Source organism: Rhopilema esculentum, unplaced genomic scaffold (assembly GCF_057945365.1).
Source record: "Rhopilema esculentum isolate cy_ngs unplaced genomic scaffold, ASM5794536v1 HiC_scaffold_36, whole genome shotgun sequence".
Classification (NCBI taxonomy): domain Eukaryota; kingdom Metazoa; phylum Cnidaria; class Scyphozoa; order Rhizostomeae; family Rhizostomatidae; genus Rhopilema; species Rhopilema esculentum.
The window spans coordinates 2,140,970-2,165,072 of record NW_028300847.1 but is presented as its reverse complement, the minus strand read 5'-3'; the positions used below and the strand labels follow the sequence as shown (position 1 = coordinate 2,165,072).

Here is a 24,103-nt window from a genome sequence, read left to right as displayed (position 1 = left end):
ATGACGCAAACGATTAACGACATTGAAATTCTTTTCTGAAACAAAAAAGGCTAATAAGAACATTGACTATTCGCGTGCTAATGGCATGACTCCAGTGTGGCTTGCAAAAGAAAACAACCTTTTTCTGTGTTCTCACTTGGAAGCAAAAACAAGCATTCCAAATTTTTCAACGCAAAATGTTCCTTTTCTTAAACATAATCCTATTATTTGAATAATTCTGGTAGACTATCAGCTTTTTAGGTTATTTGTAGTATGAAAATTGACCAGAAAATGATTTTTCTTCTCTTTGCACAAAATTATTTTTTTTTCTCTTTTCTCTAAAGCCCCAAAAAGTACGTCAAAATTTAATGAACAAATAAGTAATTCTACAATTGACAGACCCAAAAAGTAAGCTTTGCTCAAATTCTAAACCCGAAAAGTAACTTGAGTACCCATATCCTAAAAATTTTTGAGTACCCTCTAGGTGACAGTCATACTGAGAAAGGGAAGGGGGCAGAGGTTGAAGATTGCAAAGGACAATTTTTCATAGAGGGGCATTCTTTTTTTTGTGCAAAAAACCTAAAAAATCCGATAATCGTAATTTATGTCCATTATTTTTGCTAAAAATTGCTGGCCCAGTCCCCGCTACAGTACACAATAGAGTAATAATCAACGCAATAGACTCTTATTTTGATAACAGATAGTGAAATACAATATTATCACAGACAGCAACTTTGCGCTTGGGGACGCTGCGGTGGATATTTCCAAGGCGACAGTGGCGATGAGATGAAAGGCGCCGCTGGCTGACCATCGGGACAATAATTCTAAACCGCAAAAAGAAAACAGATTGATTAAGAGGAAGACGGTATAAATTGGTTTGATATTCTGGCTCTTGATCAGCGGTCAGAAGAGGAGACAGGTAGCCGATCGATCACACGATTTATGAATATCGCGAGTTTTGTCGCCTTTTAAATTACATCCATATCATGCAATTCAGAGTCTGCCGCTTGGCTGGCCTAATATTTTTATTGATGGTGTTGCTCTCCAGGTATGGTCATTTGTTAACTGTTTTCATCGATTTGAATAACTGAAACTTTTGCGGGATATTATGTGACAAGTAAAATGTAAACGTCATTGGCAATGTTTTGGTTGTTTACCTGGTATGGACTGTATAGTGTTATACAGAGACAGACTTGTTTTAGATTAACTTTACGAAACGAAGGACTAAATAAAGACAACTGTCAGTTTATTTTTATAAAAGATAAAATGCTGTCTATCAAGCAAGAATGACTGTTTTATACCCGTTTTTACCGTTTTTGAAAACGGCAGTGGTTGAAAAATTGAATTATTTTTCTTCAATGCGTTACGAAACCCAATTTGTTTTTGTTGATGTAAAAAGGCTTTATTCAAAATCAACCACACCAATGTCAGGTCTTTTCTAAGATACCGGGATCCTTGCTTCTTATGCTACCCCTGTAATCCCAAGACTAAGCCCCATTCGAAATAACAGCACCGAAAAGCTTGGTAACACATTGGACCCCTCCAGCTCTAGGGAGTGTTATTATTATCAATTGCTGGTTTGAAGTATTTTGTGGTTCTAGAGTTCTTCATATTCAGAACAGGGTCTTAAATTGAATCATGAAAATATGTTGTGATAAAATTCTACTACTTTGTTGTTTTGCAATCGAGGTTTGTTGTTAAAAATGTATTAAGCTGATAAATGACCTTATTTATTTAGGAGCAAATATTTTTCCATCTGTATTTTGTAAATGAATAATTTTTTGCTCAAAGGTAATAATTTTTTTTGCACTAGACATAGGAATTTCTATTTGGAAAATAATACCAGAAACACTTTGATAACCCGAAGACAAGATGCCCAACCTAGAAGTTTTCCTCTTTTCTTGAGGACCTGTTTCTTGCCCACAAGGTGTATTTTGAGATTGTCACATGGAAATAAGATCACAATGATATATGAAGATTCAATAGGCTTGGTCACTTTGAATTAACATATACCATATGCAACATCAATTTGAAATTCCAAACCATCAAATAGCTTTTATATAAGCTTCTAACCTGATTTTATTGAGGTGTACATTTAAACAATTCTTTAGTTTGAATACTGACTGATTATTGACACATTGACATGTTGATAAGAGATTGTCTCAAACATGCCCTTGCTTGTTCTGTCCATTTACATTGCATGGATAAGAGGTCTTTCTCTGTGCAAATCATCAAGTTATCAAATTAAACATTTGTCAAACTTAAGGACCTCAAATGTTATTTTATCCTAGCTTTGTACTTGTGTCATTGTCAAAGTGTCATTGTCTATGATTAATCCAGTTGTTTTTGTCCGCAAGCAAAAACAGTAAATATTTCTCACATCAAGTTAATGTACAATTTTGCCAAGACAGAGGTATTAGGTATTTGATCTAATTTCATGGAAAGCTTCATTTTATCAGGCCACTCTTATCAAGAACAGTAAGCTGTCCAATTTACTGTACTTTGGTTTTGTGGCTTTAATTCTGTCTTGAATCTTATTCCTGTAGTCCTGCTTCTTTGTTTCCTTACCCTTGTGGTCCAGCTCTGTCAGGTTTCGATGATTAAAGAGTGTCACAGTCATTCTGTGGCTGATATCCACATCATTTGTTGATTGGTTGATTGCCAAGAACTTGAAACATTGTGGTGGAAATTTTTCTCTCGAAACCTCTAGGGACATGGACTTTGACACTTTGCCCAGTGGATAAAATTGTGTCCTTCTTTTTTTGTTTACAAAGAAATTGAACAAAGCAAGGATTGATCATAATGCTTTACTCTGTTTGCAGTGCGGTGGTGTTATGGATAGGGGGTGGAGGGCTTAGAGCCTAGAGAGATTTCATTTGAAACATTCTGGTGTGGCAACCCTCTATTATGTTAAAGATTTTCCATGAATGAGCAATTTCCTATTTGTCTTTTTGAGATTTTAGTTTGTTTGAATGATCTCATGTACACAGAAGATAATATTTTACACAAATGCAATTTATTGGGTGTGTTCATAGGTGCTGCTTCTAGAAGTTGCTTACATCATAGCCCACCCCCTCCCCCCCTTCCTAAAGTTTTAGGATGGCAAGCCTGCTGCAGTGGCATCACTCAATAATTGGCAATTCTATTTTTTGTTTAGATAAATACTCAAGCTGGAAATTAATCTGGGTATCAGAAGGTTCCATTAACAAACTCTTTTTAATAAGAGACACCTCCAAGATAGATTTGTCTCTAATCTTATATACTGAGGAAAAACCTTGTTCAAATAGACTCTTGAATGAAATATTCTCAGAAACAGACACTTCTCAAACACGGACATTTCCTTACAATAGATATTTGGACAATTTTTAAAATTGGAGGATGTTTGAAGAAAATCCTTGTTAAAAATTGCGCAGCTAATTTTCTTACTGCGTTAGAGTAGGATATTTCTAAGATTGAACGCTTAACCTATGTCGAGGCATTGTTTTTTGTATCCGCAACTACGACACTACAGGGTTTACTGCCAAGCCCACTTTTCAAGAGTTGACTACCTTCGAAATCATAGATTTAGTCTAAAACTTATTTTGTCGATGATTCTTTTGATTTTAAACACTGGGTTTTCGAAATTTTAATGAATGACGCTAAAAATGAAGGATTAATGATTAATTGTTGATTTAATTAGATAGGAAAATTTGCAATGCGGAAAATTTCCGTTGGTTTTTCACCAGGGTTAGTTTATAAAAAAATGGTTTTTATACCCGAAGATTAAATAAAGAAGTTAACAAACACGCTTCCGTTTTAATTATCCAGTTTTTACAAATATAGAAAGTGAGGATTTCCCCCAGCAATGATTTGTTTAAAGCTACACGCTACCCTACCGGACGTTTGATAGTGAGGTGTCCAATGTCACGAATTTTTTATAATGTTCGATTAATGCTTAAACAAAAGTTTGTCACATCCGAGGTCGCGAAAGTAGCTCTTCACAGGAACGCTGCCAGTCTATATAGATTGCTGGCTTGCAAGAAGGTCAACGAATACAACAAGTACGGGCAACACGAGCCACACCCCTGACCTGCCTTCATGAGGCCCCTGATGCTAAAAATAGGTTACGTTACACCTTCAAGTGGCAAGATTATGACGCTGTCACCGCTTCTAAAGCTTATGACGCTGTTATCTTGCAACTCTCTTTTAAACTTTTGTAAAAAGAATTCTGTACAGATTTTTGCTTAATCCCTACAGGTTAGGGACAATGTCCCTTAGCCGAGCATTTGTAAAAGAACAGAAATCTCTGCATATCTCCGTTTAGTGATAGTCACCAAAAGTCCATAAATTTTATGGTTGAATTCCACAAGAACACAAAAGATTATTTTTTGCATTTCTGCTAATTTTATGGACAATTCAGCGATAATTTATGAACATTTTAGGGATAATTTATGAAGAAAGAAGTGTCCGAACTTTGGGACGAAAACTGCATTTCTTACTAATGTTTGTGAATAATAATTTCCACTCTATATAGTTTTCCTTTTCAGAAGCTCACTTTCGTTAACATGAAAATAACCAGACATCAAGTATTGAACTATTCATCATCCTTTGTCATCGTTTTCTCCAGTTTATTTTCTTCTTCCCCACTATGTAGAGAAAAAATGAATATCAGAGGCGCTGATAATTGATACTTTGTTTTTAAGAACCCGTTTATCTTGCCTTATTAGATTTCATAACTCAATTTCCTCTATGTTTTTCAGTCTGCACACCGAGGCAAAGAGGCGGCGAAGGAAAGGTTAGCATATTACAATCATCACTATTTATTGTTAGAAATATACTTGCATTGTTTATATGAATAATTTTATTATACATTTGAGTCCTGCTATCCCCTAGGCCTGCAAGGCAAATTGTTTTAGTACGTTTTGAATTGTATTCAGAAGAGAGACGTCCAGAAAAGGATTGTAGTGGGTAACTTGGTTTAGGGGTTAAAGTTGAAATTAAGTTCTTGGCTTTTCGGTAATTGTGAAATAGTTATTATTGTTCTGTAATTTAGTCGCAAAGCCATTGCAACGGTACTGAAGTTTGAAGTCAGGTTTTCTTGTGCACATACTTATGATGAGTTGTGTCGATTAAATTCTTTCGGAACATAACCTTGGCTTCGTTTCTGGAGTAATTCCATTTCTACAATATCATTGAAAGTATGACAGCGCTGGCACAGCACGTGGTCTGAAAACAGGCCATTTTGGAAAACCATCTCTCCATGGTATCTTATTAAATCATATATTGTACTTGCTATAGTTAAGCAAAAGTTTCATTTAAGCTCCGCTTTCAGTCACACTCCGCTTGCTGTCACAGCTTTTCAAGCAACATCTGGTGTGACTTTAAGTTGAGTCTACTGTTCTTCATTTGACTTGCCTGAAACTGTTTTTTGTGTTTTGCAAAGGTAATCACCGATACAGCCTCGCAACATAGATTTAAGAGAAAGGAGTTTTGTATCAAGGAATCTTATCTGCTCTGGTTTGGCTTTCTGAACCCAAGCAGAAATTGACTCTGAATTCCTTGCTGTGTTTTCGTGATTTGGGACGATTGTTAATTTATCTTATGGTTGCGTAGTCTAAATGAATTGATTCTAACTAGTCATTTTATTTTGTGTCCTAGCGCAGTAAATTTAGAACCTTTAAACCTAAATGTATGTTTGATATCAAGTCGGATCATTCTGACAATTCATTTCATGATAGGAAAGTGCCCAAGAGCGGTCGTGTCTTTAACCAACAAAACTGGGTATATTGCAAGTCCACTGTTTCCTAAAAGATACAAAAATAGACAAACTTGCGTGTGGCATATACAAGTTAAACCTGGCTATGCTGTCAGGCTTTCGTTTATGCAGCAGTTCTTTGGAATCGGACTTACAGATGTTAAGGAAAATTGTTTGAAAAAGGATTATCTGGTTGTTAGCTCCAGAAGCCAGGGATTCTCAGATTACAGGTAAGAAGATATTTCAGTATAAATTTCTTTGCTTTCGTAAATCGATACACTACAGAAAATTATATCGTCTTGTATCGTCTGTTTTGCAAACCAAATCAGTAATCAAAAGCTGATCCTTTAAAGCTGCAGCTACCCAAGGTCGTTTGTTTTTTGGCGTCGCTATCGTTTTTCTAAAGGCCCACCTTGAGTATAAGTGAAAATTTATGGTTAGAATTTCTTGTGTCTCTATGAACTTTGCAAGGAAGGTATGTGGAACAAAGTCGCTGAAGTCAAAGGTTGACATGGCTTCACTGTTTAACAGCGATTTCTGGTCATTGATAGCAGTTGCAGTGCTACTCAATACACGATAAAGCTAATCATTTTAAACAAAGTTCAGTCTTTGTTGGCTAAGGTCAGCTTAAACACTGTTTCTGTTATAACAATCCCGTGCGCATGTGAACGTCCGTTTTTAGTCTGCCTACTCTTTGTATGAGGACAAAGGCCTTAGAACCCCTATTTCAGGTGGTCAGGATTTGGGGAGGGGTAAAGGGGGGAAGGGTCGGTGAATTTAGGCCACGCCATTTTTACACGCAGAAAAAGCCTTTTTCCAACATGGAACGCCCATTTCGCCAAAAGAAAGCGTTCATGACTAATTATTGATTACCTTAGGGCAGTTTCAAAGCCATAGTATAACATCACACTACATGCTGCATGCTTTGCCAAAATGTTTCCTCTCCCCCAACATTTTCTCACCAGATAACGACGATTTGCAATTTTGATCCTGTTAAGGAAGAGGACACAAGTACCTTTATCTCTCTTTCTGCACTGCTACTGTCAGATCCCCTAGTATAGATAAGCCAAAGCACAAGGCCAAAGAGGATAGGAGGAGAGGATAGGTTCTATTTAGATCAAACTTGCTTGGATGTTTTCTTTATTTTTGGTCACACATCACGTCTCGAAAAGGATTTTGGCTTCTCCACTCTGGTATTTTTGACATATATGCTATTTCTGTCGATGCAGTGCTGTGTTGTAGAAAGTGATGGCTCTTTTAAACCCATAGAAGTACCTGAATCAGTTGCAAAGATAATTGCTTCAAGTTTGAAAGCATTGCTTGTTACTTAACATCCTCGTGCATGCTTCGTAGAAATTGAAAGCAAAATTGCACCTTATTTCACAGTGCAGAGTATATATTCTAGCAGTAAAGCAGTTTCACTAGTTTCGGTTGTTTGAAAAAATTTATATTTTGCAAAGGACTACGGTAATATCAAGAAAACGTTCTGCCTATTGCATATTCTCCGAGAAAGTAATCTTTGCAAATTTTTTTGAGCTTTGGTTTTCACAAATATTTTAAGGAACCTGAAATTTCTTGGTCTGCATGTGTTTATTTTGTTCTTGTTGCTAATACTGTTTTTACAATATTTTTCACCTTTCTCTCTTTAAGCCCCTTTAATGACGTCACTGGCACTCATTCCTTGATAATTTGTGGAAGGAAAGCTCCATCCCTTATTATCAATTCAGGAACAAATGAATTATGGCTAAAATTCCATGCCGATTCGCAAAAGGACGCGAATCAGATTGGTTTTAGAGCTAAATTCTCTTCGGTAGGTGAGTAAGCTTATTTTGAATAGATCAAATGTATTTTGCCTGTTATGTTTGGATTATCGTCTGTATACATCCAAGTCTTTAGGTTATTCGATCCATCTTCAAAGATTCTAAAAATAAGATTTTATGGCGCTCTCACTTCAAAACTTTATTCTCGAGCCAAAATGCCCTATTTATTGGGATTACAGAGTGGTGTTTCACATTGTTCCCTCTTTCACACTGATGCATGCCTAATGTTATCAAAAGATTTTATTTTTAATGGTATGTGACAGAGCTAACTCACATATGGGTTCTTGATACATTTGTAATGTCTTCAATAGATATAGACGAATGCATGCCCAGGTACGGACGTGGCTTTTGCCAGCACAACTGCGTAAATACCCATGGCAGTTATTCGTGCACATGCAGACTTGGATACCATTTGGCTGCAGACAGACGATCATGTATTGGTAAGTTTTAATCATAAAAGGATACCAGCTCCAGAACAGGCCTAGCCATTTGTAAACTGCCCCCTCCTATAGTGCTAGATGGGAGCTGCAGATTGCTCCAATTACAACCTAGTACAATAAAAAAACAAACTGCGATGCTAACCATACCAACCATACCTTTTTAAAGCATGCATTGAGATTATATCTTTTAGCTTCTGTTGGTAGGCTGTTCCATTCTTATCACCTCAAAACAAGTAATAATGTGTTGTGTATTATACAATGTGATGGTGATGTCAAAAACATTTCCCGAATTGAATACTTGAAATTGTATTTCCCAGGAACCTTTCTGTTTATCAGTAGATTTTGTATTTGTGGGAGGAGAGTTTTGGCTGTTTAAAAAAAGTTCGACGAAATAACGGAAATTTCTCCCTAGTGATTTATTAAAAATGAACTGATTTTGTTATAGATGTAGATGAATGCGGTAGGGGAAAAGTATACCATGGCTGCAGTCACCATTGTGAGAATATGGAAGGGTCGTATCGATGCATTTGCCCCTATGGAATGAAGCTTGATGCTTCACACAAAACATGCACTGGTGGTGAGTTTCATGTAGAAGATTTATATATATTTTGAGCATATATTTCGTGAAACCGTTTTTTGGAGCGAATAAGTGTTGGTACAGTGCATCCTCAAATGTGGTCAAACATCTTTGTTTCAATAGAGACCATAAGATTAATTCCAGTCTGTTTGATTGATGGAGCCAGGAGCCAATGACTTGTTCAATGACAAGGAACTCTAACTCATTGAAGATCATGCCTAAATTCGGAAGGGTTGATGCTGTTAGGTTTTCATTTTTTTATTCAATCGCTTCTGTATGGAATAGCCTGCCAGACAGTATTGTGATGCAGGCAAATTCGGATACCTTTTACAACCTATGTCGAAATCACCTCAGTAAATTTTAATGTTGTAGTTGACTGGGCAGACATTTGTATGACCCAAAGGGTTGTTAAATGTAAATGTAATGATGATGATGATGATGATGATGGAGCCTGTGCCACACGCCTATGATGAAATGGGCACTTGGTGGACCAATGGTAAGGTCCGTCACCTTTTTAGTCCATAGATCTTGGGAAAGAAAGTTCTGGACAGAGTTATTTGTCCTCTGTATGGACCTGTTCATTATTTCACAAAGCTGTATTGCATTCTATGTAGCAGTGTCTCAATTATACCAAAAATGTTTTGGTAGTCGTGTAACTTACTTTTGCTCATTTGAAACTGCCTTATATTATTCACAGAAGGAATATTTGGCTGAGGTTTGATAAAATAACACCATATCGTTTATTCGATTTTTTAACCGTGTTGTTGTCTTTTAGGTATACGATACAATGTTGTTTTTGAGGGCGGTACAATAAATAGTAAGAACCAGAAGGTTTATCATGCAGCCGTGCCATACGACGCGCCACTTGAAAGCCCCGTATATAGACTGATTGCGAAGGCCCTTGATTCAAATGGAAATACTGCCGAAAAGCCTGTTAAGTATTACATCATCGAACAGAATAACAAATCTAGAGATGCAAACGAGGTTTTTCACATAGAAGAGGATTCTGGGTACATTGTTACTCGAAAGGTAAGACAAAAAGTTTTCATCGCGCTGCTCACCAACATTTTCGTTGGCTACATGACACCTTAGCACTTGTGTTTTTGATATTTTTTGTAGTTAATTCCTGTCTTGCATCTGATGTTGGGTGATATGGTTGTCGTCTGATATCTGATAAGAAATAGGCATTACAAATGTGACTTTGTGTAAATTGATTTTTTGTAATGTGATGTAATGTGAAAATTTATCGTTGTTGCGCATGCTTTTTGACTCCAGGACGGAGGGTTGCCTCAAACATTAGAAGTGTTTCGCTTGTTTGTCTACGCATGACTAACAACCTATGTTACACGTATTTCCATAATATTTCTTCTTTTCGTATGTTTATTTGAATCAACGTCTTTTATCATACCTTTAGTATTTATATGAAAAAGAACTGAAAAGCTATGAGCTGATCGTCGAAGGCAAACTCGACCATTTCACAGGCGCCAAAGTAAAGGTATTAATACACGTGAATGGGACGGAACCCGATATCAATGGAAGATTTTTTACGGTGTTGATATACTATGGACTGCCGTTAAACCACGTCATTTTCAACTTGAAAAATCGTTACAAGAATGGCCACGACACTGTGTTCGAATTTCATATGTACACTTTCAATGAATACTTCGGTATTGTCCAGGATAAAGGGGAGATCTACGTCAAAGCACCACTACCCAAGGAAACTACTAAAGGGAATGTATGGAAGCAAAACCTTAAAATATTTGTCCGTAGAACTATAGGGTTGAAGATTATTGCATGGGAAGCCACCGTTACTGTTATCATGATGCCTTCGTATCCTGGAGAAGGGTTTCTGACCAAGGGACTGCTGCTTGCTGTCAGCAGGGAGATATCGAAAGATATTGGCGGCTTTACTGATCGTGCAAGGTCATCATTTAAGCAAGAAAACAGAAAAGTGGACCCTTTCGATCTTCATAGGATGTTCCGAAGGCCCTCAAACCAAGCAAGGAAGATCTCCGAAGCTAAGCTGTTTTTTGACACAGTCATGCATAAGGTTGCAGAGAAAGTAAAGAGGACTTTCGGATGTAAGTGAATTTTTTCCTTAATCTTTCCGTTGTGTTGAACAAATTTAATTAGCATCCACTTGAAACTAAATTTGAAAGTACCCGAACTCTCTTTTCTGGCTAGCAAAACGCTACTTTTGATTAAAAACGATAATGACACATTATTATTTGGTACTGTTTAATATTTCTCAAAAGCAGCGTTGAAATCTTTGTGTCAAAACGTATTTTGATGTGTATCTTTTTTCGAAAATTATGCTGCTTCCGTGCCACACGTTATATATCTACACACAATCACGTTGTCAAACTTTAATTTATTACAGTGTGGTTTCCGCTGTCTAATCATATTGCGACATGTGCTTTATCTTTTTGAAATATATTTTCTTTTCTTGATAGATTTGCATCTATTAGTAGACCGGACTAAATCCTTATTTGTTTTGTTATTTATATCTTACCCACCGATGATTTAGTGTCTTGAATGTTCAGTTTTCTAATATTTCTGAACAAAGAAAATTAGAGAGATTTTCAAATATAGGCGTTTATAAAATCGAACCGAATCGAATTAATGTGTCCTGGTATTTGGATCCACTGATGTTAGACGAGGCGCACCAATCGCAATCGCCATTTATCAGCCACTTATAACAAACATTACGGTGCCCAGCTTTCCTACGATCTAACCCTCAATGAGCATTTAGTTGATCACACGTTATCAACAGTTTTTTTGACACTCCAGTATCGACGGAGTAAGTTCTTAATGTCGCTGAATATTTTCCATCAATTGATCGTGGCTTTCTTCTGTGCGCTATTTCTCTTCCCCTTTCTCAGAAACATTTTCCTTTACATAGCGTAGTTGTTGTATTTGTTTCTACACTGGTAGTTTTTAGGACACCGAGAAGCTTATTCTTATCGAGCAGTGTCCTGGTCCTTCCTCTCGATGTGACCACACCTCGTGATTCCTGCGCCTGGAATCACAGAGAGCTGGCGACTATCCTCACTCTGGGGAAGGTTTTTTCATGCCAGGGACTTGAACTATCGACCCCTGTGTCTGTAGTCAGTGCCTCTAGCAACTGAGCAATCCTCGCACTCCATACATAGTTAGTTCTCTTCTTATAGAGTCCGAACCCAATATTGTTCACTTTTTGGCTTGGCACACCTGCTTTCTGTCATTAGGATAACTACTTAACAGTTGTATTATTACGGATTATCAAAGGTTTGATCCTACTTAGGACTCGATTAAATATTTGATTTCGAGTGATGTTTGAAATCGCCCGGAGTTTCCGCAACCAAATCTCTTTTATATCCAGTCGGTCAAAAAATCTTTTCTGGTGGTCTGCTTATCACTTCATCCTTCTTTTTATCTCAAGGGAAATTGAATCAAGCAAATTTTATAGAGACAATCTTTTCTGCATGAAACACAATTATCGAGGCTAATTTTTGTTTTCTGTGATTTGCCTGCTGGTCGATCTGTGTTCTAATCATATTAGAGACCATATCTGCAACGCAGACCATGTTTGTGACGCAGACCATGTCTATGACGCAGGCTAATCGTAGTCAGTACGTTTGACGATGCGTTTTGTATTTGCATTCGTCAGTCCTTTAATTCGATCTGTGTTCTAATCATATTAGAGACCATATCTGCAACGCAGACCATGTTTGTGACGCAGACCATGTCTATGACGCAGGCTAATCGTAGTCAGTACGTTTGACGATGCGTTTTGTATTTGCATTCGTTAGTCCTTTAATTCAAACCGTATACGTTCAATTCATCAGTTCGTATGCATAATTGCCTCTGTGTAAATGGAAGGCCAATACAGAACGAAATCGTAACGTACTCGTTAAAATACGGTATCGTATAGATGATGTTTCATGGTTTAGTTCATGTCCATCAAACAATTGTTGATGGACGTGCTACGAATCTCTCTCTCTCTATTTAGTAATCTGAAAATAAAGAAAGAATAAAAGGAGAAGGAGAAGGAAGAAGAGGGAAGGTTGTGCGTTGTGTGGTGAGCGTTTTGAATAGTGCCAAAAGGCTGATTTCATTTTTAAACAAAAATTCGCTAACAATAACAGTTGCTCACCACGTCAATTTACGACCTTGTTTGAGAAATACTTCAACCTTCTTTGTTACAAGTTTGCTTACACTTCCTTACACGAATCTTGAATATTTATTCATTCTATTTTCTCATTTTAGCTCCAGCAAGAAGTGGCGAGCCAATCATTCTCAGAATTAAGACTGGTCAAATATTGTCACCTAAAAAACTTTCCGAAATCGTGGATGCATCGAAGTGTTTGGAGACGGTTGTTGAGCCTAGCTGCATTGATCAAGAATTCCATTCAAAATACCGCACATTTGATGGCACTTGCAACAACATAGAAAACCCAACTTGGGGGGCTGCTGCAACCCCATTTAAACGATTGATTCGTGAGTCTACATACATTTTCAAATCTTCTCCCACTTCTGAATTTAATGCGTTTCAATTTAACGCCAATATTTCTTGCTAACTGCCAACAGCCAAAGCATTTCTTGTAAGACAAATTGAAAATAGGATTGAGAATCTAACAGGCCTCATTGATATTTGTTGCTCCCAGTTTCTGATAGCATTAGTTTACTTCGCGGGCTAACTAGTAAACCGAAATAACAATAGGTAACCCTATTCTATGTCTTCGGTGCATAACAGTTCCACGTAACTGGCAGTTGGTCCTTAGTGCAAGATTTAATTCAACTGATTGAATTCAACTGATTGAATAGCCACTGATTGTACTTGATGTCTGTTTATAAAGAGTCCAAGAAGGAAACCATACCAATCAACCCCATGCTATGAAAAAGTCAACCATTCTGGTGGGGCCCAAGTGTAACGAGCATATTACTCCCCATCCAAATTCTTTACCAAGAAATAAGATTTTGTCATTATAAATTACTATGTGTCAGAAAGACGAAAAAACCCGATAAATTTTCCTTAAATTCATTAAATTTCCAGGCCATTTCCACAAATTCTTTCTCGTTTTTTTGAGGTTTTAGAAACCACTGAATCCTGAATAAATTGATATTCAATTCATTATCAGATGATCAACCTTTCTTCCTTGAGATCTCGTTTTGGCGACAAGTGTTTTTCTCTTCTAAACAGTCGGTCTATAATCAATGTGTAAGATCTAACATGAAATTATTTAGTACTCTATCCAATAAACCCTTTATGTTACTTGTTTTTGCAATCGATCACTGTCAACAAAGAGCCTTCACTTTGTTTCTAAAAGCGGTTTGGCCAGCACATATTTGCGCTATAAATCCTTCTTGCAAAAGCATGAATGTTCTTGCCATGGAAATTAGAACCTTTCAGGCACAAAAATCTCCATACACTTAGTTTTTAGTTTGCATCATAACCTTCAAAGTTTTTTTTATTCTTCATGTGCAGCAAGCTTTACTGAAGTTATCAAAAATCAAGGCTCGGTGGTCTGATGACTGGTTGACAGTAGAACAGATAATAAACTTTGATCGATCGGTGATGACCGATAAGATGATGAATAAGATGTGCCCTGAAAGCCTTTGGGATAAATATAAAACAAGAAATCGATTATAGAACAAAAAACTACACGGATAAAAAAATTCCGAGACTAAAGCTTTCACTATTCAGGTCTATAGGCTTGGAATGAAATCCCTACTAGCATCAGTGACCTCTCTACTTTGAAACAATTTAAAAACACCTCAAAAGACATTCGAGGAGCTGAAATACACTCATTTTTTCATAAGAAACTGGCTATAAGAAACGAGTACTGGACAGTCAGAAAAAATTAATTAGCTTCAGTACTCGAAGCAAAAAAATTAAGAAACTATTAAATCGTGATAAAACTGAGAACAACGAAGTTTTGTAAAATCCAAGAACAAGATTGCCCTGTTGGCCTAAAAATTAAGACACAAGGGATAAAAATATAATCTGACATACATTTATTCTATTTTGCTAAAATTATGTCAAACTGAATGTAAATTAACTTACTATTTTGTCATAGCTGCCATTTACTATGACGTCGACGGCCTGTCAGATCCCATTGGATTCCCCAACCTCCCCGAAGCTCCCATTCTTCCTACCCCTCATGAGGTGGTGCAAAAAGCGATTCTGGTTGATTCCAAGTCAAAAAGACGCTCCAGTGTTTTCTCACACATGCTTATGCAGTGGGGTCAATTCATTGATCATGACATCACATTCACAGCTGAGAGTGAAGGAGGCAAGCGATGTTCCCTTCCAAAGTATGATCAATATCTTCTGCTTTGCTATCTTTCATCTAGTGTTATTTTATTTTTCTGTGTTATCTTCTGTTGCCTTGCCGTCTGCATCTGTTAAATTTGTCATAGATATACTGTCAGTGTTATAAAATGAGTTCAAATGAGTCTGCTCAGATTTAAGATAGGGGTATAGGGATTTACATTCTGCTATACCTGCTAGTATTACTCACATAATGCTACGGAATTGAACGAATAAGGGAATGCTTCTCGACGGCAATTTTAAATGAAGAGAAAGAGGAAGCCTGTAAAAGGTAGCGGTTATTTTCTAATTTCACCCAATGCAGTCTGCAGGTATCCATGAGAAACATAAATGCAAAGGGTTAACCGATTTAAGGTGCATATTGACTTGTCTCTGATCATAATTGCTGGCGTGGCATAACTGGAGAAATCCTGTTCCTCTTGCCCTAATCGAATCTCATCCGTTCACATGAATTTGAAAAATTTCTGGGTTAAAACTGGATAAGAAATTTCACTATAGATTTTTTCCCTAGCTGAATTAGCTCCTGAATTAGCTCCTGAATTGGTTTCGTTTAAATAATCGAAATTCTTCGTAACCTCCTTCTTACGCTAGATGCGATTGGTCAGCTGATGATTTTGATGCGCCTTGTTTTCCTATAATGTATCCGCGCAATGGAGGGGAATGCACTATGTTCACACGCTCCGCCGCAGCGTGCCAGACGAACAAGGACAGAATAGAGCAGCGACAGCAACTCAACACCATAACGTCGTACATGGACGCAAGTTCTGTGTATGGTTCATCAAAGAAGCAGGCTGACAAACTCAGAGCTTTGAACGGTTTGTTGAATGCCCAAATTGTTTAAATCCTTTTTGAGAGTATTTTGCTGTAACCGAAGACTCATTTTGTAAATACCTTGTAATTTTTGATCATTTTCATTGAAAAAATTAGATCTGCATAAATTTTTGTCAAAATTTTCTTTTTATTTAATTATATCGCACATAGAAAGTTCTTTTCGTTGATTTTTCCTTTATCAAAAATAAATGAATTGTGAAAGAAGTTAACAAAACTGCAGTCAAACTTAGTCTGCAAAAATAGTGGAATTTAGTATTTACTGACAAATTTTACTAGCTTTAATTCAATTACCATGCCACTACCAAATCTTAAGTACCTTTTTCATCTTATCTACTCTACGATGCTTTGATCAGTCTTGAAATGAAGTGCTTGCATATTTTCTTATACAAATAGCCTACTGAAAACGCTCGATGTCGTATAGGCAGAATTGTAGACACTTTGGTCCGTTGAGCAGGACGGTTCTAGGTTGCAACTCAAAGTTTCACGCATAATGCGATCATCTGACAACAATAAATAAACAACGATTATTACACCATAAATGCTGTCAATAAATTATGTGTTTCTATGTTTCTAGATACTGGACTGATGAAATTGACAGATAATGGGTTTTTGCCGTTTGAACCAAACCAGAATCACCCTCCAAACACATTTTGCCTGAATTTCGGTGGATGCTTTGCGGCCGGAGATGGTCGGGTTAATGAGCAAATCCTTCTCGCATCAATGCACACCTTATGGGTGCGGGAACATAACCGCATTGCAAGACTTCTGCGGCGTTACAACCGTCATTGGGAAGGAGAAAAAATATACCAAGAGGCTAGAAAAATAGTCATTGCAGAAATTCAGCATATAACCTATTCAGAGTATTTGCCAAAAATTCTTGGACACGACGGCTTGCCTAAATACTCGGGATACAAACCAAATGTCGATGCAACAGTCGCTAATGCTTTCGCTGCCGCAGCGTATCGGTTTGGTCACAGCCTGGTTCGACCAACACTTTCACAACTCAACGAAAATTATGATCCCATTGCACCAGAACTGCCACTTTTCAAAGCGTTTTTCAACAACAGGTTGCTACTGAAAGATGGCATTGAAAGATTTTTGTTCGGTGCCATTGGAAACTTCTCGGAAAAAACCGACCGGAGAGTGTCAAAGGGCCTGGTCAAGCAACTTTTTCAAAGCCCTGGAGCCTCACACGGTTTGAATCTAATAGCAATAAATGTTCAACGTGGGAGAGACCATGGGCTTCAAGGGTATGCTTATTGGCGAGAGTATTGCAACCTCACGTACGCCTACACATTTGATGATGCTGCCAACGAGATTCGTAGTGAGAAACACCGCGAGCTGTTGAAGAAGCTTTACAATGGGCGAGCGGAGAATGCCGATTTGTATATTGTTGGTCTGATGGAGACGCTTGCAGATGGCGCCATGGTCGGGCCTACTTTTTTGTGCATAATAAAAGACCAGTTCAGACGCCTTCGTGACGGTGACAGGTTTTACTATGAAAACAAAGGCGTTTTTACCCAATCACAGCTAAGAGAAATAAAAAAGACAAGTCTCGCGAGGGTTATGTGTGATAATCTCAAAAGGATCGTATCAGTACAAGAAGATGTATTCAGGGCATATGATATTCCCGACTTTAGGAAGTCATGTGAGGGAATAAAAGGCATGAACGTGGCGTTTTGGAGAGAAAATTCCCTGGTCTCAGATGGAAGTGGTTAGTCAAGCAATATCATGTACATTTTGCAACAGCTTATTATTCTGTTTGCGAATAACCTATAAAATTGTTTCTTACTCGATGGATATGTGGTGGATTCACCGCGATAGGTTGAGCGGTTTTGTTTATGTTTTTTTACCAGCCGTAATAAAAAATTGATTTTTATACAGCCTGCCATATTAAAATGTACATATTTTCAAACTGAACCACATCAACAAAAGAGACTTTCGAATGAATGTTTCCTTCTATTCAACATTTCTAGCTATATAATCGCCAGCCTAAAATAATTTTTATCATAATCACTTTGTTCTTTTCTCCGTTTATTCCTTATTTCATTGCCATATCTTCTCAACCTTCTTTTAGTTACGTCATATATCAGCCAGCAGTTTATTTGAAATTTTCTTTTATATCCCTCTTAGCAGATATAGGTCAATGGTCAGCTTGGGTGAAGACGGTTCGCTTCTCGACTGGCACTTGGGCATCAATTATCGATCGACAAATTTGTGGAAATGACACGATAACAGATATACAGTGCCAAACTCTTGATGGAATGCCATACACAAATGCAGGAGAAAACACGATTTGTGACCAGAGATTCGGTGTTTACTGCAGAGACTCTGAACAAGCGAAAATTGAAACCAAGTGCAGCCACTACCGATTCCGGGTTAGGTGTGCACAATTTCCGCGTAAAGGTATGACGTCAAATTTATCGTAGTCAATGCTCCTGTAGGACTTCAATTCTTATAATTAAGGAACTTTTGCCGGCATTTCTTCACCTAGATATCCCATATCTGGATGTCCCCATATCTGGATATCTCCCATATCTGGATATCCCCCATATTTAAATATCCCCCACATCTGGATATCCCCCATATCTCAATTTTTGGTCGATGGCCTTTGCGAAAACTTCTAATAACTTTCCCAAGCTTCACTTATGAAAGGTCTTGAAATATCTTGAAATTTTTTAAAAAACATCTAGACAGCCGTATCAATTGGACCATCCTGTGTCCTTTCTCATCTACCTTGATATTTTCCTAAACCTTTTCTTAACAGTGGGTATCTTCAGTAGTTACCAATGATAGGTACTACTACAGACTAATTAAGTTTTTGGCCTCGTTTTGAAAGATACCTCAACCGCCTTTTGAAAAAATTGCTAATGATATTGATTCTATGACGACATATTCATCGCTGTCAAATCCCTGATAGGTTTTCAACTTCACATCGTGAAAATCTATAGTACAAGTACTGCAAACATTAATAACAGCTGTATATGTAAAATTGATAATGGTCAATCTTGATCTGTGCTCAGAAAGTTGTACCATGACGTAAGGGGGTCGTAAATTGAATTGCTGTACTATAGTTTGCCATTTTATTTTTAACAGTGTCAAAACCTGAACAACCAACCGGCTTACCAAGAGAGAAAATACCTATTGGGATTAATTGCACCAGAAAAGGTGAGTTGTCGTTTTTTCTTTAGATTATAAAAGTATCAAAAATCTCATTCTACATGCCAAAGAGACCCATACGTCAGATTTTGATTACGTAAACAATAAATTCAAGACCGAATGTTTTATTTGAGAATTGGTGGACATTAATCTGCTCTTTTCATAGACAGATCAACAATTTGTATCCTTTCTCAGTCACACCATTGTATAAAACTTGTGTTTTATTGATATGCTAGTCTTCTGCCTGATGTTTTGAACACGCCTGATGAGAATGCTTAAAGCCAGACTTTATAAGACGTTAAAGCACATGTGCATACTTTGATCTGTTAAGACTCTGGGTTTTTGAAAAGCTTTTTTATCAAAACAGAGCCAGAGAGACACTAAATACTATGGTACACCCGGGGCTTGCACGGCTAGAGTTAGACTTCTCTTGGGTCAGATATCTACGCATTCTAGTTTTATATTCTCATGCAGATATTCAAAGTGCCATGTTTGGTTTCCGTCGTTATTAACAGCAAGATTTGCTCGTATCGTCCAAAACTAATGATAAGATATGCAACATAAACAACGGTTATTGATATTAAAATATCCTTAAATTACTGTTGCAGCTGGTAAATCTTTATCTAAGCGCTTTTTGTGTCCTGTTATTTATAGATAGAATATACTACCAGACCGACTCATTGGCAATTATAGGTACGTCTCAAACAGCTACTTTAGGTCATCTCTAGGCCCTTTGTGAGCAATCTAATATTTCCAAATGGAATCAGACCTTGCCATCGCCAAAATTTCTCTCTGTTTATCTATCTTCGGGATGTAATTTTCTAATAAGTGTCATATGTATTAGAATCTTTATCATTTAACGAAGAACTATGTGTGCCAACATTTACGTTTTTAAGCAGAGAAAATTGGACTGTTTGTATAAAAGTCTGCAAGTTTTATTTAAGATTGCTGAATTTAGCTGACGGTGAGCCGGCTTCCCTTAAATTGTTTATTAGATAACACTTGAAAGACCTGCTTTTTGTAAAAATGGCAGCTTAAGTAGTTATTGTATAGTTGTAAAGAAAAGGTTTCGTCACTTCATAACTAAAGGAAAAATAGCCATACCCCAATCTGTATTTCTTTGATTTCCTAAAGAAAGTATGCTTGAAAAGAAAACAAAACAGACGGAGTATTGAAAATCAAACCCAATGTTTAAAAACATATTTTACGAATTTGCCATAGTGCCGACATTATTCTGAAATCATTCTTAATTCATTTCAACTTTTTAACCTCTGTGATTCGAAATACTTTGTTATATTCAATGCGTAACGTACATTTTTAGATCGATTCTCTCTGCTTGTTAATATGCTCTTATGCGGAACACCGAAACAGAAATGCAAAACAGAAATCTTTTTCTCGTCCTTCTTATATCTAAATATCAATATTTAAATAAGGCCTCATTTATACGAGCCCGGGCTACATTCTACTCCGGGTCGGGTCAAGATGCTGCAGCAAAACATTTATGTTTATACGAGCCCGGGTCAACCGGTTCCTTTAGAGGGTTGACCTCACCCCTGTGTCAGCTTAACTTGTTTGCTAAAGTGTAAAAATGACCCCAAGGTGCTGACCCGTGAACTTCGAAGCGTTTACACGACCCCGAATTTAGCTGACCCATCAACTTCAAAAGAAGGCAGCTCGTCTCAGAACAGGACAACTCTACCCTTGAGAAGGGTTACCCGGCAAGGCGGTTGGACCCGGGTTGGCTGATTTTTAAAGGTTAACGTTTGAAGAGATTTGACCTTTGACGGGTCCCCTTCTACAGCTGATAACAGCAAACCCAAACTCGTGTAAACGGGGCCTTAGTTTACCAACCTTACGAAGAAACTTTGTGAATGCATGTTAAAAATTATTGCTTGATCTCGCTAAAAGATCCTTGTAAAGATTCATATGATGGAAATTTGTTTCAGTTGCCAATCCAGTTGATCCGCTTGCGTTGATCTTTCCTGTCGCTGAATCTGCAGTTCTAGATGACCCATTCAAAGTAATGCCAAAGCAAGAATTCATCCAGCTGGGCAAAGGTGAACGAGGCTATAAAAAGAGGGCCCTTTTCTCGTTCGATCTGCGACGCATTGCACGCCATTATATTCTGCACTCTGCAAAACTACAACTGTATTATGTCGGTGAAAACCGACAGTCGTCACTGAATGTACTCGCACGATCACGGGAACCGAAAATCAAAATAGAAGTATATCTTGTCAAGAGCTCTGCTTGGGACAGTTCTAATGTCACAAGTCGCATGCCATGGCATGGTGACCATTTAGATTTGTCGAAAGACGTCGTTTCAAAAGTGTAAGTTTCTTTAGATTCTAAGTAAAGCTGTTTTCGCTTCTTCAACAAGAAAAACTCAATTAAATGAGGTTTTAAAGTGAAGAATGCTGCCAGAATTTATTGCGCTTTATACTATCTATTCCTAACACATGTTTTAGCGACATTTGAAACTTGATCGTTTTATGGTTACTAAAATGAGTCTCTATGATTTTCTTGCTTCATTTTTCAGGGAGAAACACAATAAATTTATTAGCTGCATCTCATTCTTAAAGAGGCATCGTAAATTTTAATTGCCATCTGTTATTTCAAGTTAGAACTTCGCTTCTCCAATTTTTGGGCATATTTTGCCATATTTCCTCCTTGTAGGGAGCGTATTATCAAAGCAATTGAGTATTGTTTTAGCCATTTCAGTGAACCAAGCTTCTGCACGGATTTCTTACTACAAAGACGCCTTTTATTCTATCACCTTGGTTTTTAATAATAGTCACAGTATACATTATTACTGCTCTGGTGATAAAATTCATTGCTTTTCAGTTTGGCGTCAGCCACAATATCACCGTCACTGTCTGGTTGGTTGGAATTGGACGTTTTCAAAGCCGTACACCAATGGCGTATCAAAGTCTCCAAGCGCCTTCGAAACTACGGATTCCTTGTCCGCGTCGCGGGTGATGATCTCTCAGTCGGAGTCTACCAGTTTGTTTCTTCAAGCCATGAAAATAAGGCTCTACGGCCTCGATTGCAGGTATGCCTTACTAATCCCATGATGCAGTGGAAAAGAAAATAGTCACATGGGAAGGCGTTATCGAATGAATGCATTCAGCCAAGATGTCATAATCTCAGTCAATTCGGTCAAGAATGCAAGGAGTACAGACAGCCTTATGGTTTTCATACTTGGGAACTTCTGAATCTATGACGCTGTTTCAATTCTCCAGTTTTGAATGTTTGCCGACAAGAAAACTCAGAAAGGATTCCAGTTGGTGCTTGGATCTGAGTAGGGGTATTTTCAAAGCGTCAGTTTTTCATCTCAATTACAGTTCTATGGGAGTGAAATGTGTATACAATTTTTTATTATTTTCTTTCACAAAAGGACCTAATTTTCAGTTTCTCGTATCTAACAGACAGAGCCATTTTCCATCTTAAGCAAACAAGAAATACAAGAATTTAGCTATTTATTAAATTATATTTACAGTTCCACTATAAATTTTGATAAGACAAGTTTTGATGCGCTCTTTTTTACGTTTTTAAACAAAGAATTTCAGTTATTGAGTTTTTAAGATTCTTCTCCTGAAATTTTTGATTCCGTCGATATACTTGGATTTAATTTCGAAGATATCAAAATTATTCTTTGTTCAATGAAATTAGAATAGAGTATAAAAGACCCAGCTCTGAAACATGAACTTAACATACAGCCGATTTCAGCTGGCGAAATGTAGAGAATAATGGGTCGTTGGCCATGATATTAGGTATAAGCCATGAACATATTTCGCAGTTGATACCGTCACTACTATTATGTTTCTCACGTACAAGAATACCACGGAACATTGAATCTAATAGATTCAGGAAGCCAGAATATTAAAGATATTTTTAGTAGAGCATAGCATTAAAAACTTGAATCAAATGAATGAAAACTGACGAGTCAAAGAGTTTTTGTACGGAGGGTTCTAAATAACGGAAATGTCACTACAGTACGCTACAATTATTGGCCTGATATGATACGCAGGCTTCGAGTAAGATACACGAGGTCAAAAAAGTTATGGAAACTTCCTTTTTTGCATCTTCTCCTTCTGCCTGAACCCAGAAGTTCTCGAAGCAGTCTTTTTATTATCAATGTAAAAATCTCTACGTAGAATTATACGGTTTTTAAACATATTTTGTATTCTAGTTTTATAGAATGTATAATTTTTATACACATAATCTGGGATTATTTTTACGCTTTTTCGTGTATTTAATTTTTAACTAATGATAGAATACATTGTTTGTAATCAAAATGAAAATCTTTTTGTCTTTAGACCTTGAGCAGCGTATGTTAAAACATATTCCTCTAAGGAAGACGCGCATGACAGTAGCATACTGCAAAATGCATTGAAGCTAAAGAAAACAAGTTCTAATGTTAGGCTGTAAATGAAATTTGATTTAGGAATCTATCAGGAATAGGCTATTCACATAGCATGAAAATTTTAAATACGTATTCCTACGGTTTTGGTAAGTACAAAGTTTGGTTAATTGAAGATAATCGAACATATCTACCAATTAGTACATTAAAGTAACTATAGATACTAAGTTAAAGATTAATTTGCATTCACTGGCAGAAACTGACAGGCACTACATTTGCTAATCGGTCCGTCCCATTGTTTTATTAGATTCTTAAAAACTTTTCAAATTTTCTGCGGATTTCAGTTTGTTGGGTAGGCCATTCCAAATCTGTGGCCCGATTGACATTAGACTTTTGGATCTAAATGTTGTTGGATTAGGTCTAACATGGGCTAAGTTATTTGGATTTCTTAATGAATTATTTGACGAACGTAATTTAAAAATACTCTGCGTAAAAGGTAGGTTCAACTGTATTACTGTTTTGAATATTTCAATGCACAGAATTTTTTGACGAACAGCGAGTATCGTCCATTTTTCTGACTTCAAAAGCAGATCGTTTTACGAACCTTGTATGATCATTATTGAGAAATCTTAGGGCGCATTCTTGTTCAATTTTCTGTAATGATTTAGAAGATGAAAAAATATCAGACCAAGTGACTAAATTTGGAATATACAAAGCTCTGAACAAGAATCTTTTTTTCGTTGAAACCAATAAACTTTTCTTTAATCTTTTAAGAACATTCAATTGTGTTGCAGCTTTTCTTGCAAAGATTCAAAATGTGGGTCGAAATCAAGTTTGCAATCCAAAGTTTCTCCTAAAAGCTTCACTGACTCCTCAGAATAAATTTTTTT

At 37.0% G+C, this 24,103-nt stretch overlaps 1 protein-coding gene across 4 annotated transcripts; it reads left to right on the top strand.

Annotated features, from left to right (window-relative positions):
- Positions 1-788: 788 nt before the first annotated feature.
- Positions 789-23,782, top strand: LOC148957230 (myeloperoxidase-like). 4 transcript variants are annotated; one of them, XM_089115698.1, is made up of 17 exons: positions 789-1,027; positions 4,719-4,753; positions 5,697-5,943; positions 7,364-7,527; positions 7,845-7,973; positions 8,419-8,550; positions 9,326-9,579; positions 9,965-10,631; positions 12,799-13,029; positions 14,610-14,847; positions 15,455-15,678; positions 16,269-17,408; positions 17,831-18,100; positions 18,791-18,862; positions 19,508-19,546; positions 20,800-21,181; positions 21,695-23,782. In XM_089115698.1, the coding sequence occupies exons 1-17, from the start codon at positions 966-968 to the stop codon at positions 21,942-21,944; spliced, it is 4,536 nt and encodes a 1,511-aa protein (XP_088971824.1). In that variant the 5' UTR covers positions 789-965; the 3' UTR covers positions 21,945-23,782. The 4 variants fall into 4 exon arrangements, with proteins under 4 accessions (XP_088971824.1, XP_088971823.1, XP_088971825.1 ...); XM_089115697.1 differs by having other exon boundaries at positions 790-1,027; positions 17,828-18,100; positions 21,695-23,780; XM_089115699.1 differs by lacking the exon at positions 19,508-19,546 and having other exon boundaries at positions 790-1,027; positions 17,828-18,100; positions 21,695-23,781.
- Positions 23,783-24,103: the final 321 nt, after the last annotated feature.